At 37.1% G+C, this 14,151-nt stretch overlaps 1 protein-coding gene across 5 annotated transcripts in view; it reads left to right on the top strand.

Moving 5' to 3' along the window:
* Positions 1-14,151, top strand: part of ASAP1 (ArfGAP with SH3 domain, ankyrin repeat and PH domain 1) — a 365,857-nt gene that overhangs the window by 270,152 nt on the left and 81,554 nt on the right. For 3 of the 5 annotated variants that reach the window (XM_063079231.1, XM_063079234.1, XM_063079235.1), the window contains 3 exons: positions 3,133-3,208; positions 4,142-4,264; positions 10,393-10,493. The exons of 1 other annotated variant lie outside the window; for it this stretch is intronic. In XM_063079231.1, coding sequence (XP_062935301.1) covers positions 3,133-3,208; positions 4,142-4,264; positions 10,393-10,493 — 300 coding nt within the window. The remainder of the gene's footprint in view (positions 1-3,132; positions 3,209-4,141; positions 4,265-10,392; positions 10,494-14,151) is intronic. One more of the 5 variants, XM_063079232.1, reaches the window with a different exon arrangement.

The following is a 14,151-nucleotide window of genomic DNA, read 5'->3' as shown; positions in this document are numbered from 1 at the left end:
ATAGTCTCCCCCTAGGAGAGATCATCAGAAGGAAACCCTACACAGTAATGAAAACCTCCCGTGGGGAGATATGTTCCAAGACATCAAGTAGTAGAACTGGGTTATAATGAGATTCACCTCTAAGTTGCCCCATGGTTGAACTCCAAGAACTCCATCACAACAAGCAGCCAGGGTAGTTTTCTTTCAATGACTATTTTTATTCTTTCGTACTTCAGTCAGTCCCTCAAAACTCGTAATAGACATGTTGTGGACCCGTAAAACATTCTATACCTAGATTTGTGTTAAAAAAAAAAAAAAAAAAAAAAAAAAGCATTTACTTATTTCCATTCCTGGAATGATTGTCAGTACAAAGTCATCTGGTACTTAACAGTGAATTTGCTCTGGTGATACCTTGTTTAGTTGTAGCACTTCAGTATGGATACACCTACTACAATGGAAAAATAAATGGAGAAGAAGAGAACTTACCTGTTTCAACTCATCCACACTAATTACTGCTCACTTTCTTTTTTTTTTTTTTGCCTTTTTCGTGACCGGCACTCAGCCAGTGAGTGCACTGGCCATTCCTATATAGGATCCGAACCCGCGGCAGGATCGTCGCCGCGCTCCCAGCACCACACTCTCCCGAGTGCGCCACGGGCTCGGCCCACTGCTCACTTTCAAACATGAACATTGTCAGTAACATGCTGCTTTCAAAACAAACATATTATGTTCCTTCTGACCCATTTCTTTTACCACCTACCAAGTATCATTACAATCTGCAGAGTCAAGAGCATTTACAAACATTATCTTACAGATAATAATAGCTAATATTTACAGAGAGCTTATCTTATAGACCCTGCAAAAGTTCTTTACGTGTGTTTTCTCATTTAATATTCACAACAATCAGGAAATTTTAGCTCAGAAAGTATTAACTGGTCCAAAGTCACATTCATTCATTTAATAGTTATGCAATAAGTTTGAGTCAGAACAAAGTAAGCACAAGAAACCAAAGGAAAAAAATACATAAATTGGACTTCAAAATTAAAAACTTTAGTTTTAGGATACAATCAGGAAAGTGAAAAGACAACCTACAGAATAGGAGAAAATATTTACAAATCATTTATCTGATGGGGCCTAGTATGCAGAATATATAAAGAACTCAACAACAGAAAGATAACCCAGTCTTTAAAATAGTCAAAGAATTCGACTAGCCATTTCTGAAAAAAGGTATACAAATGGCCAAAAAAAAAAACATTAAAAGATGTTCACCATCATTAGTCATTAGGGAAATGTAAATCAAAACCACATCCATATTCACATCCACTTGACAGCTATAATTTTAAAAACAAACAAAAATGGAAAATAAAAAGTCTTGGTGAGGATGTGAAGAAATTGATATCCCATGCATTGCTGACAGGGATTTAGAAATGGAACAAAACTGCTTTGAAAAACAGTTTGGCAACTTCCCAAAAAGTTACAAATAGATTTGTCATATGACTCCAGGAATTCCAGTCCTAGGTATATATGCAAGAAAATTGAAAATGGTATTTAAAATAAAAATGTGTGCATGGATATACGTAGCAGCAGTTATTCACAATAGCCAGAATTTGGAAACACCTAGATATCCATCAACTGATGAAAGATTAAACAAAATGTGGTATATCCATACAATGGAGTGTTGTTCAGACATAAAAAGGAATGAAGTCCTGATACATGTTACCACGTGGATAAATATAAAACTTTTAATTCTGTATAGAGAAGTTCAACTTGCATCCATATAGGCAATAATGAAAACCTCAGTGTTAGGAAAATGAAGGTTTAAATGTGTTTTCCAGTTAAATGGTTAGCTAAAAAGTTCTCTTTCCTCTCATCCTCATTGCTGAAAGACTTTCTGAAATAGTTTCTCTTCCTTAATTTTAGTAAGGTTCTCTGTCAAAGATGTTAACCTTAAAGACTGTTGGAACATGTAGGGTCTCACTAATCACTCCGAAGGCCAGTTCTGGTAGAATGTATTGGTGATATTGTATGTACGTATTAAGCTTAAAACAAAATAAGGATCCCAACATAGGCCTTAAAATTTTTTGATACTGCTTCATGCATAGTCATTTACTGATCATCTGCTTTGTGCTGGGGCCACTGTGATATGAAGAAGAGACAGTCCTCATCCTCAGGCTCCTCATCCTTATGGAGAGACAGCAGAACAAAGTGTATTGACAAATAATCTGCTGTGGGGGCATGGTTAGAGAAGCTTCCAAAAGGAAAATCTAAACACCAGTTCCTAAGGTTTATTGTATGTTTCTCTAAATTGATGTTATAGGCTGGGCTCCTGAGTGGGAGTGTTTCATCTGAGACAAGTCTCTTCACTTGCTAGTTAAGAGCATGGTTTCAGAAAAAGGTAGATTGGACCCCAGCTCTGCCACTTACTAGTTGTGTGAGCAACTTGAGCAAGTTATATACTCACTCTGCACCTCAGCTTACCCTTCTGAAAGGTGGAGATGAGATCGAAGTGCTTAATACATTAGGGTTGAATAAATCACTCATGTAAAGTGCTTATTGCAGTGCTGCGCATGTGATAAATGCTTCACAGATGTTAGCTCTCATTATTACTCAGGTGAAATAATGTAGTCTTTTTTTTTATATATGGTAGGATAAAACTTTCCAAATCCATTGCTTTGAAGTCATGTATTTCAAGTATGTGTTGGAATACAGTGATCTTTGAGGAACTAAATAAATTCCGACTTTCCTCTTTCCTTCATCTGTAGTTAAACCTTTCCTTGTTTAAGTGTCCAGTTTGACGTCATGATATTCCACTGGTTAATGTGTCTTTCTGTCCTCTTGAATTCACACATGGCACAACCAGGAGGAATTGTTCTACACATAGACAGGTATACATATTGTGAAATCACTGTGTTGGTACTGAAGCTGTAATTTGCTGGGTCTATGTGGTATCTTCTGTCAGATACCAAATGATAGCTATAATTTGTTGGTACATCCTTATGAAATACTAAAATTAATTTTATAACTGTTTTATATAGATAAGTGGGTAGAGAGTAAATACATATATATGTATGTGGGTATTTTCAGATTTTGCAGGTAATTCTAGTTCCTTTCTTTTTTATACTGCTAGTAAATTTCCGATGTTTTCCATTACAGTTTCTTTCAAGATGGCTTGAAAACAGCTGATAAATTGAAACAGTACATTGAAAAGCTGGCTGCTGATTTATATAATGTAAGTTCTTCATAAAATACATGCATTTGAATTCCCATTCAGGGTTCAGTAGCATCTCGTTTGAATGCCCTTTGGTTAGCTATTGCAGAAAGAATGTTTGATCCTGGAAGGATAAAAATCAAGTTACTGAGTAGGCAGGTTTATAGATTTTTTTTTTTTTTTTTTTTTTGCTTGTTTTATATTTTCTCTCTTTTTTTTTGTATCTAAGTTTTGCTTTATAATAGGAAATCAAAAGGAAAACTTTTTAAAAAATAAAACTAAGAGCATATGTAGAAATGGCAAACTTGTTGCCTACAAACCACTGGCAACAAATAATATTAAAAGTATATGTATTATGAGTATGAGTGCATAGCTTCCAGTAAGGTTTTGGAGTTACAAATACCTTATATTTTTATATAACTCGAAAAATGCATGGCCGTGATTTTTTCTGATTTCTTTTACTAGTTAACATGGTTCAGATCATGATTAAGTTCCAAGTGATTAAAAAAAGCAGCACCAATCTCTTGCCTTCATGTAATGCTGTATAAATTTTCATATGTGCATTGGCTTTTTGGATCCCAGTCATTCTTAAGATTCTCTTCTGATGCATTTAATCATATTGTGTTATTTCCACCACCACCATTTGAAAAACCAGAAGCAAATGATCTCAGTGTTATTTGTTAACGTCATTTAAAATGGTACATTAGAGTTAATTGTCTAGTGTAGTGTAGATGTATTATTTAATAAGAAACCACGTTTACTAATTTCAAAACTCACTTTTCATAAGAGAAGACTGTGCTTCTCAGATCAAAAACGAGATACAGTGTGAAGGATTTTAATAAGAAAACCAATGATATTATTAATTGTTTTAAGAATAGCATATTTGGATAAATTAGACTTTACTCTTAAAAGCATAAATGATAAGTTATAGAAGTAATTTTTTTTCTTTCATAGATAAAACAGACCCAGGATGAAGAAAAGAAACAGCTAACTGCACTCCGAGACTTAATAAAATCCTCTCTTCAACTTGATCAGAAAGAAGTAGGTGATTTATATGTTTCCAACAGAGTTAACAGCGTAAGTGAGGCTGCTTGTGATACCCTTTGTGCTTCCTGATCTGCAAAATAAGCACGTTAATAGCTTCCTGCCAGGGTGGTTGTGGGGACAAATAAGATATAAGATACAAGCATGTACCTACTGTAAGCCCAGGGTAGAAATTGTGTTTTAGTTTCCTTCCTGTCCTTATAAAAAAGACGCCCCCAATCTACAATTCCATGACTCTAGCTTTTTGATGCTGGCTTTCGAGATGTGTACTTCAGGAGTATATCCTCTCAGGCTGTATTGCCTGAAGGATAGGCAGTACACCCCAGGACTCCTCTCTTTAGACCATTTCTATTTTTCTGGGCAGCCAAAAGGGTGTTCTCATTTTGCCAGGGAGATAGGAAAATATTTTGATGCAGAATCCTATAGATGCTTTGCCCCACAATTAGGAAAATTAAGGTGAGATGGTCCTTTTATATTAAAAGAGTATACAATGCATGGTAGATAGTAGATAAATGCAGTACAAATCTTTAATTATAAGTGTTGTTTGTTCAAACATTTAATACCTACTGTGTGCCAGACACTGTCCTAAGTAGTAAGCTTTAGTCCCTTCCATTAAGGAGCTCATTATTTAGTAGAATGAGCCAGCCATAAGAACAGTCAGTCATGTCTAAAGTGGCGTCAATGCTGTTAGGGATACATTGGGAGGCGGCGTACAGCCAAAGAGAGGAAATCTAAAAGACTCAGAGATGGAGTATTCTATCTGCCTGGCATATTCGGGGGCTACAAACCTTTGAGGGCAAGGTCGGTAGAGGAGCAAGAAATGCTGTTTCTGATGTAAAAACTCAGACCTAATTGTGGAGGACCTTGGATGTTACACTAAGGGACATGGACTTCATAATAAGAGTAAATTAAATAGGTAAGCACCACTTGTTACATGGGAGAAAGTTAAAACGTGCCTATTTATGTTATGAAATTATTATGGGTTAAATTTAAGTGCAATATTTCATAGTAATCACATAAAATACAGCATTGTTTATAACATCAATTACTTATGATAACTCACAACAATGGCAAACTCACCTTTTTTAATTCCTGAGATTTCCAGAAGGAGTTCATGAATCCAAAACAACCCCCCTAAAACATGGGAAGTCCTGCACCAGCAACATGAATCCATTAAAGCAACCCTGAAGGTTTTCTTTACTGAATGAATATAACCTCTATTGTCCTGCTTCTCCAAATCCAGTTTTTATACATATGCTGGGTTTTGGTAAAGTGAGAGAAGTTCATAGCCCTTTTATACTGGGCACCTGGTAACCTGTGGAGTAGGCATAGTGACCAGGAAGACCTGTGTGCATGAAGGCAGCATCTGTACCAACATTGTCTAGAGTCTCACGCAGTGAGTGCTTCTGTGGTTTCAAGTCTCAGACTGTGTTTTAGAAGAATTTCTAGGTATCAGAACCCCCAGTAGAATTCAGACTGAAACACAGATATGCTGTACCCTTTGAAGATGCTTATTGTTAACATACAAATCATAGGAAAAGTAGTCTACTTCTTGTGATGAAAGACCCAAGTGGAAGGGGATAAGGAATAGATTTCTGTTTGGGGAGAAAATTGTGGGAGTTTTTTGTTTGTTTGTTTGTTTTTTACTTACTGGTACACGCTTAACCCCATCCTACCTTTGTTTTGTTACACAGGATTACCTCCTTTCTATATATGTAAGTTTTCTTGAAAAAAGGGAGGGGGGAGACTATCAGAGTCCCTTTTTCTTTTGCGTAGAGGCTGATGTATTCTGCTCATGCCAGCTAAAGAGCAAGTTGCATACAAAAGAGTAGTACATGATGTACATGATGAAATGTACATGATTTGACTTATTTTAATTTCACTCCAAATTAATAAATGATGAGTTTTCATTAGCACCATGTCCAGAGTATTTTACAAGTTAAGTTGATTTTTCACAGCATGCCCACTCCTTTCTCATGCTGTTTATCATCACTTATTGCAAAATATATTTAGAAAATGATTTTTAATGACTTAGATTAAATGCGAGAGGAGACTGCCAACCAGAGAGTTCTTGCCATAGCACTACTATTTGAGAAGTGTTAAGTAATCTAAAAGATTATCTGAGAAATTAAAAGCACCCACTAAATTATTTAACCTACTCACCCCCATCAGGTTTTAACTTGGCTTCATTGGAAGGAAACTCCAAGAATTTTCATTGTAAATGAAGTTGATTTTTGGTAGACTTATTTTTTTCTTGTCAAAATCAAATTGTATATTTTCACAGATATTCTATGCAATTATTTTAATCTTATATAATAGCCAAATCTCCCAAAAGAACTATTTGCTACATAAATATTTTTAGAGTTGAAAATATTTTATTTTTAATGGTGATATCGATAAATTATATTTAGGATGTACTAAATTATTTTTTAAACTCTAGCCTTTGTTTGAGTCCATTGATGGACTCTCTTAACAGCTCATCACAGTGTTGGTTTGCAGGTATAACAGATTCTATGTTTTGCTCCTCTCTCTGTCTCTTCACAGTATCTGGCACATTGCCTAGCACCAAAAATAACTCAATAAATATTTAGTAAGATGAAACAGAAGGGATTCTTTGTCTATTTCATTCATACCTTACATTAGAAATTTGAAGTTTCTGTAGTTTATAGCCCCATTAAATCAACAAGTGTGTAATTGCTTGCAGTTTTAAAAGATTTGAGATTTTACTACTTAATAATGCATTATATATGTTAATACAAGTTTCAATTAAGAAAGTAAGGTGATTTGTTTATACTGCTAATAGAAAATAGGAAATGAACTAAAAAATAATAGTGTAGTTTCAATCTATACTTTACATTTCCTGACTCACGTCATGAAATTTCTCCAAGGTTTTAAGTTTGTTATTTAATTTTATATTTTGGCCCAAAGGAGTTTTTCATTTGCATTTGTTTTTTGAGTACATGGTTGATTTCTGTAATGATGCTATCAAAGTATTTAGGACCTATTTCATTCCTTCAGTTGTATGTGTGTACTTTTAAAATATTAGTGTTAGTAATTCTCCAATATCCACATTCTCAAAAATGAGAATCCTCTTTTCATTTATCTAGAGTGCCCTGCTAAGCAAGCTGAATGGCCATGATTTCTCAAAGTGTATAAATAATATAAGTCATGAAACTTATCAATAGTTTATTTAGGATTGTCAGACTTCTGAAAAATCAGTTTCAGTTTAAAGAAGTCAAAGCCTAGAGTTCAGCCACTTTATTCATCTTTAAAAGCTTATTTGTCTGATGTAAAGCAAGACCCATTCAATCTAGATGTTATAAGTCATTAACGTCTGAATCCTTGTTAAAAAAAGATAAGTACTTTTATTTTTAAACCTTAGGCTTTTGGGCCGAGCCCGTGGAGCACTCGGGAGAGTGCGGTGCTGGGAGCGCGGCGACGCTCCCGCCGCGGGTTCGGATCCTATATAGGAATGGCCGGTGCACTCACTGGCTGAGTACCGGTCATGAAAAAGACAAAAAAAAAAAAACTTAGGCTTTTATTTTATTTTAAACGTTAGCAAACAAGTTAAAGTTAGAGATACATGGTTTTAAAGCCTTCAGACAAACCTAGGATTACTGTGAGCAGATGAAGAGAAGTTTCGTTCAATGACAAATGCTCCAAGGAAGAGGGTTGTTCTTTTAATAAGATTTAATGTCCAAGGAGATTTTAGATTTTGTTTTTAGTGTTGCTGGGAGATACAGATATGGCAGAGATCCCTTACTCTAAATCCATAGTTGAGTAATTCTCTTGCCATTTCACTGGATTAAAGCAGAAATCTCTATGAATTTCATTTATCCCTGCCTCTTATTTTATCCTGTGCCTCAGTTCCCTGTCACTCAATCAAATTTTCAGCCCTAAGTTTTCTCTATTAGGATTATGGACACACTGCTGCCCTTCCTTAAAAAAAATAAAACCAAACCAAACAAACAAAAAAACACTACTGTTGTTACTGGGTACTGTCTAGAAGCAATGGTAGAGGAAGACTGCTTTTTTTTTTCCTGTCTGATATTTAATATAGTCCCTCAGTCCTAGCTCATCCAGAAGATGAAAATACCTATCAGGAAGGACTTGTGAGTCAAATTACTATAGAATTCAAAGCTGTGGGCCCTGATTAAGAGTAAACATTTAGGGGAATTTTGAAAGACATTCCTAAATCCCAGCCCATGCTCCACCCCTCCCCAGATGATTAATATTGTTCAATTAGAATGTTTCAGATGGAGGGAATCTGTTCTGTTGAGGACAGAGAAATTACTCAGATTGAGAAAATGGCTCCAGTATGTAACCTCTTTAATATGAGTCAGCTTGCCTAGTAAAGTATACAGTAAGCTCTTGGTTACCTATCCAAGAAAGCAGGACAGTGGTCAGAGTGTGAGCGTCCACTTCAAAGCCAGGGGTTGTGTCTTGTTCAGAGTCCTCAATATCTCAGTATCTGGCTTTTAGGAGGTGTTCGTAATATGCTTTTGAACACAGAATCCATCACAGATAGAGTAGCTTTACAAAGGTGCATTGTCCTAGAGATTTTTCTTCAAATGTTACTAATATTAATTTGCATCAGTGAGAACACATTATTTGGCCTAAAAGGATCTTGAATGTCAAAAAGAAGCCATCCTGGCCTTAAGGTATGCTGTACACAAGTTGTCAGCAAATAACAAGTGGTTGATTTCGCTTCCTACATTGGCACCATCACATTTCAGGTGTTGCTTATGAAGTGAATATTATTTATTAAAGTTCTCTTCACTTGGAAAAAACAAAAATCAAATCCTACAATGTGCGGCTCTTTCCTGAGTAATTTATTTTGGGTTTCACTTAGGTATTCCCTATGCACGTATGTTTGAGGTTTGTCAATCATTTTATCTTGGTGAAATGTGCGCCTCATGTTCTTCCATTCAACTGTGTTTCTGTTCTTACTCAACATGACCTGAAATAAAAACTGACAAATATAAAGATATTTTACTGTCCTGTTTCCAAAGTTTATCATGATTCTAAAGATGCACACGTGTGTGCGTGCGTATGTGCACATTTTGGTATTATCTTTATAATGATCTTTTCTGTGTGTGTTATATAAAGTGCTTAAATTATGGGTGATAAGATTTTCAACTAAATTAACTATATTTTTAAATATTCTGCCTTTTTTCTCTGTTGCTTTTGCCCTTCCTGATCGAAGTCTAGGAGAGTAAGTCGATACTTCTTATGAGAATGCATTGTCCTGTTTATATGTCTAAAAACCCATGTTCTCATTCTACAGTTCAACCTTATTCCCTTATTGCTTCCATTTCGTAATGTAAAGGCTGTTTCTTGTCATGCAGTCTTTAGAAGCTATAGTTAAGCACCAACGGAGTGCTAGCATTAAATCAGACTTGTTTGCATCTGTGTTGTTGGTTTGGCCTTTGTACTCTCTTCACCACATCATACACTTTTTGCTGTCATAGGAACATCTTTTTAAATGAAAAGTATGGTCTGGCCAGTTAATTCAGTTGGTTAGAACACAGTGTTATAACACCAAGTTCAAGGGTTCTGATCACCATACTGGCCAACCCCCAAAAAATTAATAAATAAGTAAAAATAAATTAAAAGTGTCATTGTAAGTATATTTTACAGAGCACTAATTAGTTACAAAACAAGAATTTTATAATAATGCTAATACCTCACTCAGAAGTTCCCATTTTATTTGAGGTATTTTAGCAGAATAAATAAAGGGAGAAAAGGGGTATCCTAAAGGGAAAACATCTCAGGTTGCATGTGCTATGTTTTGTGGTTCGCTTCAGTTTTTCCAGTCCTTCCTGTGTTTGCCTCTGCTGCTAGTGTAAACTGGTTTGAGTCATATAATAGTCTACCAGTGCATTGTGTTTTTTGAACTCAGTACAGAGTAGAGGTGAGTTCTGAACTAGAAGTAGGAGACCTGGACCCCAAGCCGCAGCTCTCCCTCAGACAGCTCTCCCTCTGGCAATTGTTTGCCTAACCTGTTTCCTCCTCTAAAATAAAGTGAAGGACCTGACAGCTCTTAATGTTTCATAATTCTCTTAGACCCAGACTGATGGGCAAAGGCTCAATGGCAAAATAGAGACAAGGACTAGAGAAGTGTCTCCAGTTTTTGTTAATCTGTGGTTTCTCTTTTCTAGGATTCCCAGAGCCGGCAAGGAGGATACAGCATGCATCAGCTCCAGGGCAATAAGGAATATGGTAATGAAAAGAAGGGGTACCTGCTAAAGAAAAGTGACGGGTATGTGTGAGTTCAGCCCAGCATCTCAGTGTGTGATTAGCATACTTACTGGATGTTATTAACCTAGGAACTTTTTTCAGCGTCCAAATAGAAAAACATACTTAAAAGTTTTCTCATGCATTGGCTGCAGATCTTTAGCACACTGGCTCTCTTTAGATAAGTCAGATTTACCTGCTGTCTTTAGCATAAGCAATTAGTGTTCTGTGGGCCCTCAGTGGCACCTCTGACTTGTTAGCATGCAATTTTAGGAATGCAGATACTGAGTAGTACGTGAAACAAGCAAATGTTGGCCTCAAACCCTCCCACCTCTCTGCTTTTTTTCATTGCAGTTTTTTCTGCCTAGGATGCGCACCTCTCCACCGAAACCCTGGCCTTGGGGGTCACCCTTGACTCCTCTTTTTCCTCTTATGTACAGCCAGTTTGACCAAAGCCCTTCCATTTGTACACTGAAGATAATACACTTCCTGACTCTGTTGCCCCCACACTAGCCATCATCATCTTTCCTGGACTGCTTTAGCCTCCTAACTGGTCTCTCTGTGTCATTCACTCTTCTCCAGTTTATCTCTACAAGCACTCAGAGTGGTCTTTTAAGAAACATAAACCACATGGTGTCATTCCCCTGCTTAAAATGCTGCGTTGGCTTCCTGTTGCACACAGTATCTCATCCCTGCCTTCCTCTCCAGCCTCATCTTGTGCCATTTTCTGCACTGGTCCTGCCACATTGGCCTTCTTTCTGTTGCTTGAACAAACGATCCTGTGTCACAATAAGTGCATAAGTAGAATCTGGATTATGCCCTTTACTAATTGGCATCTTTTTTTTAAAAGAAAGCACTTTGTTTTCTGATTGCTTGTAGATATGTACTACTTGCCTTAATCTAAGACATATACATTTTGGGGGTTTTTTTGTTTGTTGAAATTGCAGATATTTCTCCTATGCATTTATGTATTCTCTGTCAGTTTTGCTTATCATTCTACTCATGCATTCAACAAATATCTTGTAGGCACTGGGAATATAGCATTGAACAAAAGAAAGTCCCTATCGTTATAGAGCTTACGTTCTAAGCGGGAAAATGGACAATAAATAACTGGGTCAGTTGGTAGTGAATGCTATGGAGAAAGATAAAGCAAAGAAAGAGATGCAGGGAGTATAGGGGTGGTAGTTGAGAAAGACCTAAAGGACATGAGGGAGTGAGCTGTACGGATACATGGGAAAAGAGGTAATGGCAGGAGAGCTTGTTTCCCATGGTGAATAAAATATCCAGTTGAGCATAGCTGGAGAAGAGCAAACTTGGGGATCATAGGACATAATGTCAGAGGGGGCACGGAGCCAAACCAGGGAGAGCTTTGGAAGCCACTGAAAGAGATGGGGAGTCATTGGAGGGTTTTGAGAAGGATAGTGGCATAATCTGACATGGTTTGAAAGGTTCTCTCTGGCTACCATGTTAGGAAGGACTGTTCAGGGTGTGAGAGCAGAAGCAGCAATTAGATGACTGCTGCAGAAACCGAGATGATGGTGGGGCAAGGGGAGCAGCAGAGGTGGTCAAATTCTGGGTAATAGAGGTAGGGCCAACAAAATTTGCTGATAAGGGGTGTAAAGAAAGAAAAGTATTCTAAGTACTTAGCATAGCGCCTGGCTTGTCATAGAGGTGCTGTCATATCTTAAAGTTGGAAAGGAGGTTGGAAGTCAAGGATCCAGCCTCCTAATAATTGCACATGTAGCAAAGGTGAATAATGATAACTTGGAATTGCTTTCTATGAAAGAGGGAAAAATTGAAATGTTTATACCGGAGCACAAACTCATTTGCTAACAATGACTGCTGATGTCTCATGTGATTTTTCTCGTAAGGATCATTTGCATTAGTAATTTCTGACCCTAGTTTTGGAATATTCCTTGTTACTTATAGAATTGTTATACAATTTGAAGAACAATTTAAAGATTTTATGGCCAAAAGGCATTTGAGAGGCTCAGAGAGCAATTACTTTACATATATTTTCTCAAAAAGGCCCTAGAAGGTGGGCATTATTATCTATATCACACTAATAAGGAAAATTAGTCTCTAAGAGGTCAAGTAACATGAGCAAAATCACATAGCTAGTTGGTGATAGCACTGGGATTGAAGCCCAAGTGATCTAGCATCAAAGTTGGTACTCTTTAGATGTACAAAGCCACACTCTAATAGAAAATTCCTTTTCTAGGGCCGGCCCGTGGCTCACTTGGGAGAGTGTGGTGCTGATAACACCAAGGCCACGGGTTCAGATCCCTGTATAGCGATGGCCGGTTAGCTCACTTCGGAGAGCATGGTGCTGACAACACCAAGTCAAGAGTTAAGATCCCATTACTAGTCATCTTTTAAAAAAAGAAAGAAAGAAAGAAAGAAAAAGGAAATTCCTTTTCTGGAATTGTGAGATTCTGGCACAACTTTAACGGGTGATTCTGTGTGGCACTCTCTGAAGACCAGATGGCGAGGGTCCTTAGTATGTCCATTCAGGAGATACTGAGACTCAAGCATCCCTAAAGCCTTCAGTACAAGGAGGGGAGGTCAAGCAATTGAAGCTAGTACATAGAAGTTTCAGGAATAAAAGCTGTAAAAGAAGAGATGCTGCTCTCAACTGTGCAAGGGGATATCTTGAAATTGTTCCTCTTCTTCTGGTGATCTAGAAGAACCTTCCTGGCAATCTTTATTAACCAGAAAGATTAATGCTTTTGTTACTTTCCTTAGCTTTATTAGCAATGCAGCAGAATACAGTATTTTGTTTTGTATTTTCTTAATACACAAGTGTAAGAAAAACTAATGAATAAAGAGTTAACTAAATAAAGTGAATAAACTGAGTAGGCACAGTTTTCTGGAGTTGAATAGTTTGATTGTTAGATTGATATTTAAAACTGTTGCTAGAGAGGGTGACACTGGTTTTGGCCTAGTGTGTACAGGAAATACCTATATTAAACAGGCTTTTATGAGGTAGAATGCAAAACTACTTGCAGAGAGGTGGTTACATTAACCAAATGCAGATATGATTATTTGACAGATATTATCTCTAACCAGGTATTTCCCTAGTCGGTACTTCTGGAAGAAAGTATGTGATTTAGCTATAATTAGAAGCTGGTTTATCAGTTAGTCATTGCACCAATTTTTGTGCAAAGATTGGAAGGTTTATTCAGATTACTGGTACTCAACTAAATGTCTAACTAAGCAAACAAAGAGAAAAGAGGGGCAGTAGGGTCCAGTTTATCTTATTCCCAATCGGCAAGGCCAACCTATTACACTGACACAGTAGTAATTGATAAAAACAGTTGTACCCACTGTTGTCTGCACAAAGAAGAAAAGTACCAACTAGATTTAAATCAGAGAAGCAAAGCATAGTCAGGAGCCCTCCAGGGTGCACCTATGCAAAACAGCAGAAGCCGGCTTAGAAAATCAGAAACAAAGCATACCCAGGAGCCCTCCAAGGTGCATCTACATAGTAATGGATACAATCCAACCAAACAGCAGAAGAGGGCTCAGCAAATCAGAAAAAGGTAAAGAGAATATTAGTGGCTTCCAGACTTCTAGTCACTGCATGGCGTGGGAATGAATCCCCTGTCTTGGGGAACCTTCTCAAGCAAGATCTTCATGGTGTAGGACTGGCCTTCCCACCTCTGCTTGTTACTCATCAGGGC

Source organism: Cynocephalus volans, chromosome 15 (genome assembly GCF_027409185.1).
Source record: "Cynocephalus volans isolate mCynVol1 chromosome 15, mCynVol1.pri, whole genome shotgun sequence".
In the NCBI taxonomy this organism is placed as follows: Eukaryota; Metazoa; Chordata; class Mammalia; order Dermoptera; family Cynocephalidae; genus Cynocephalus; species Cynocephalus volans.
Note: the sequence above shows the minus strand (reverse complement) of the source record. Positions and strands in the feature narration are given on the sequence as shown.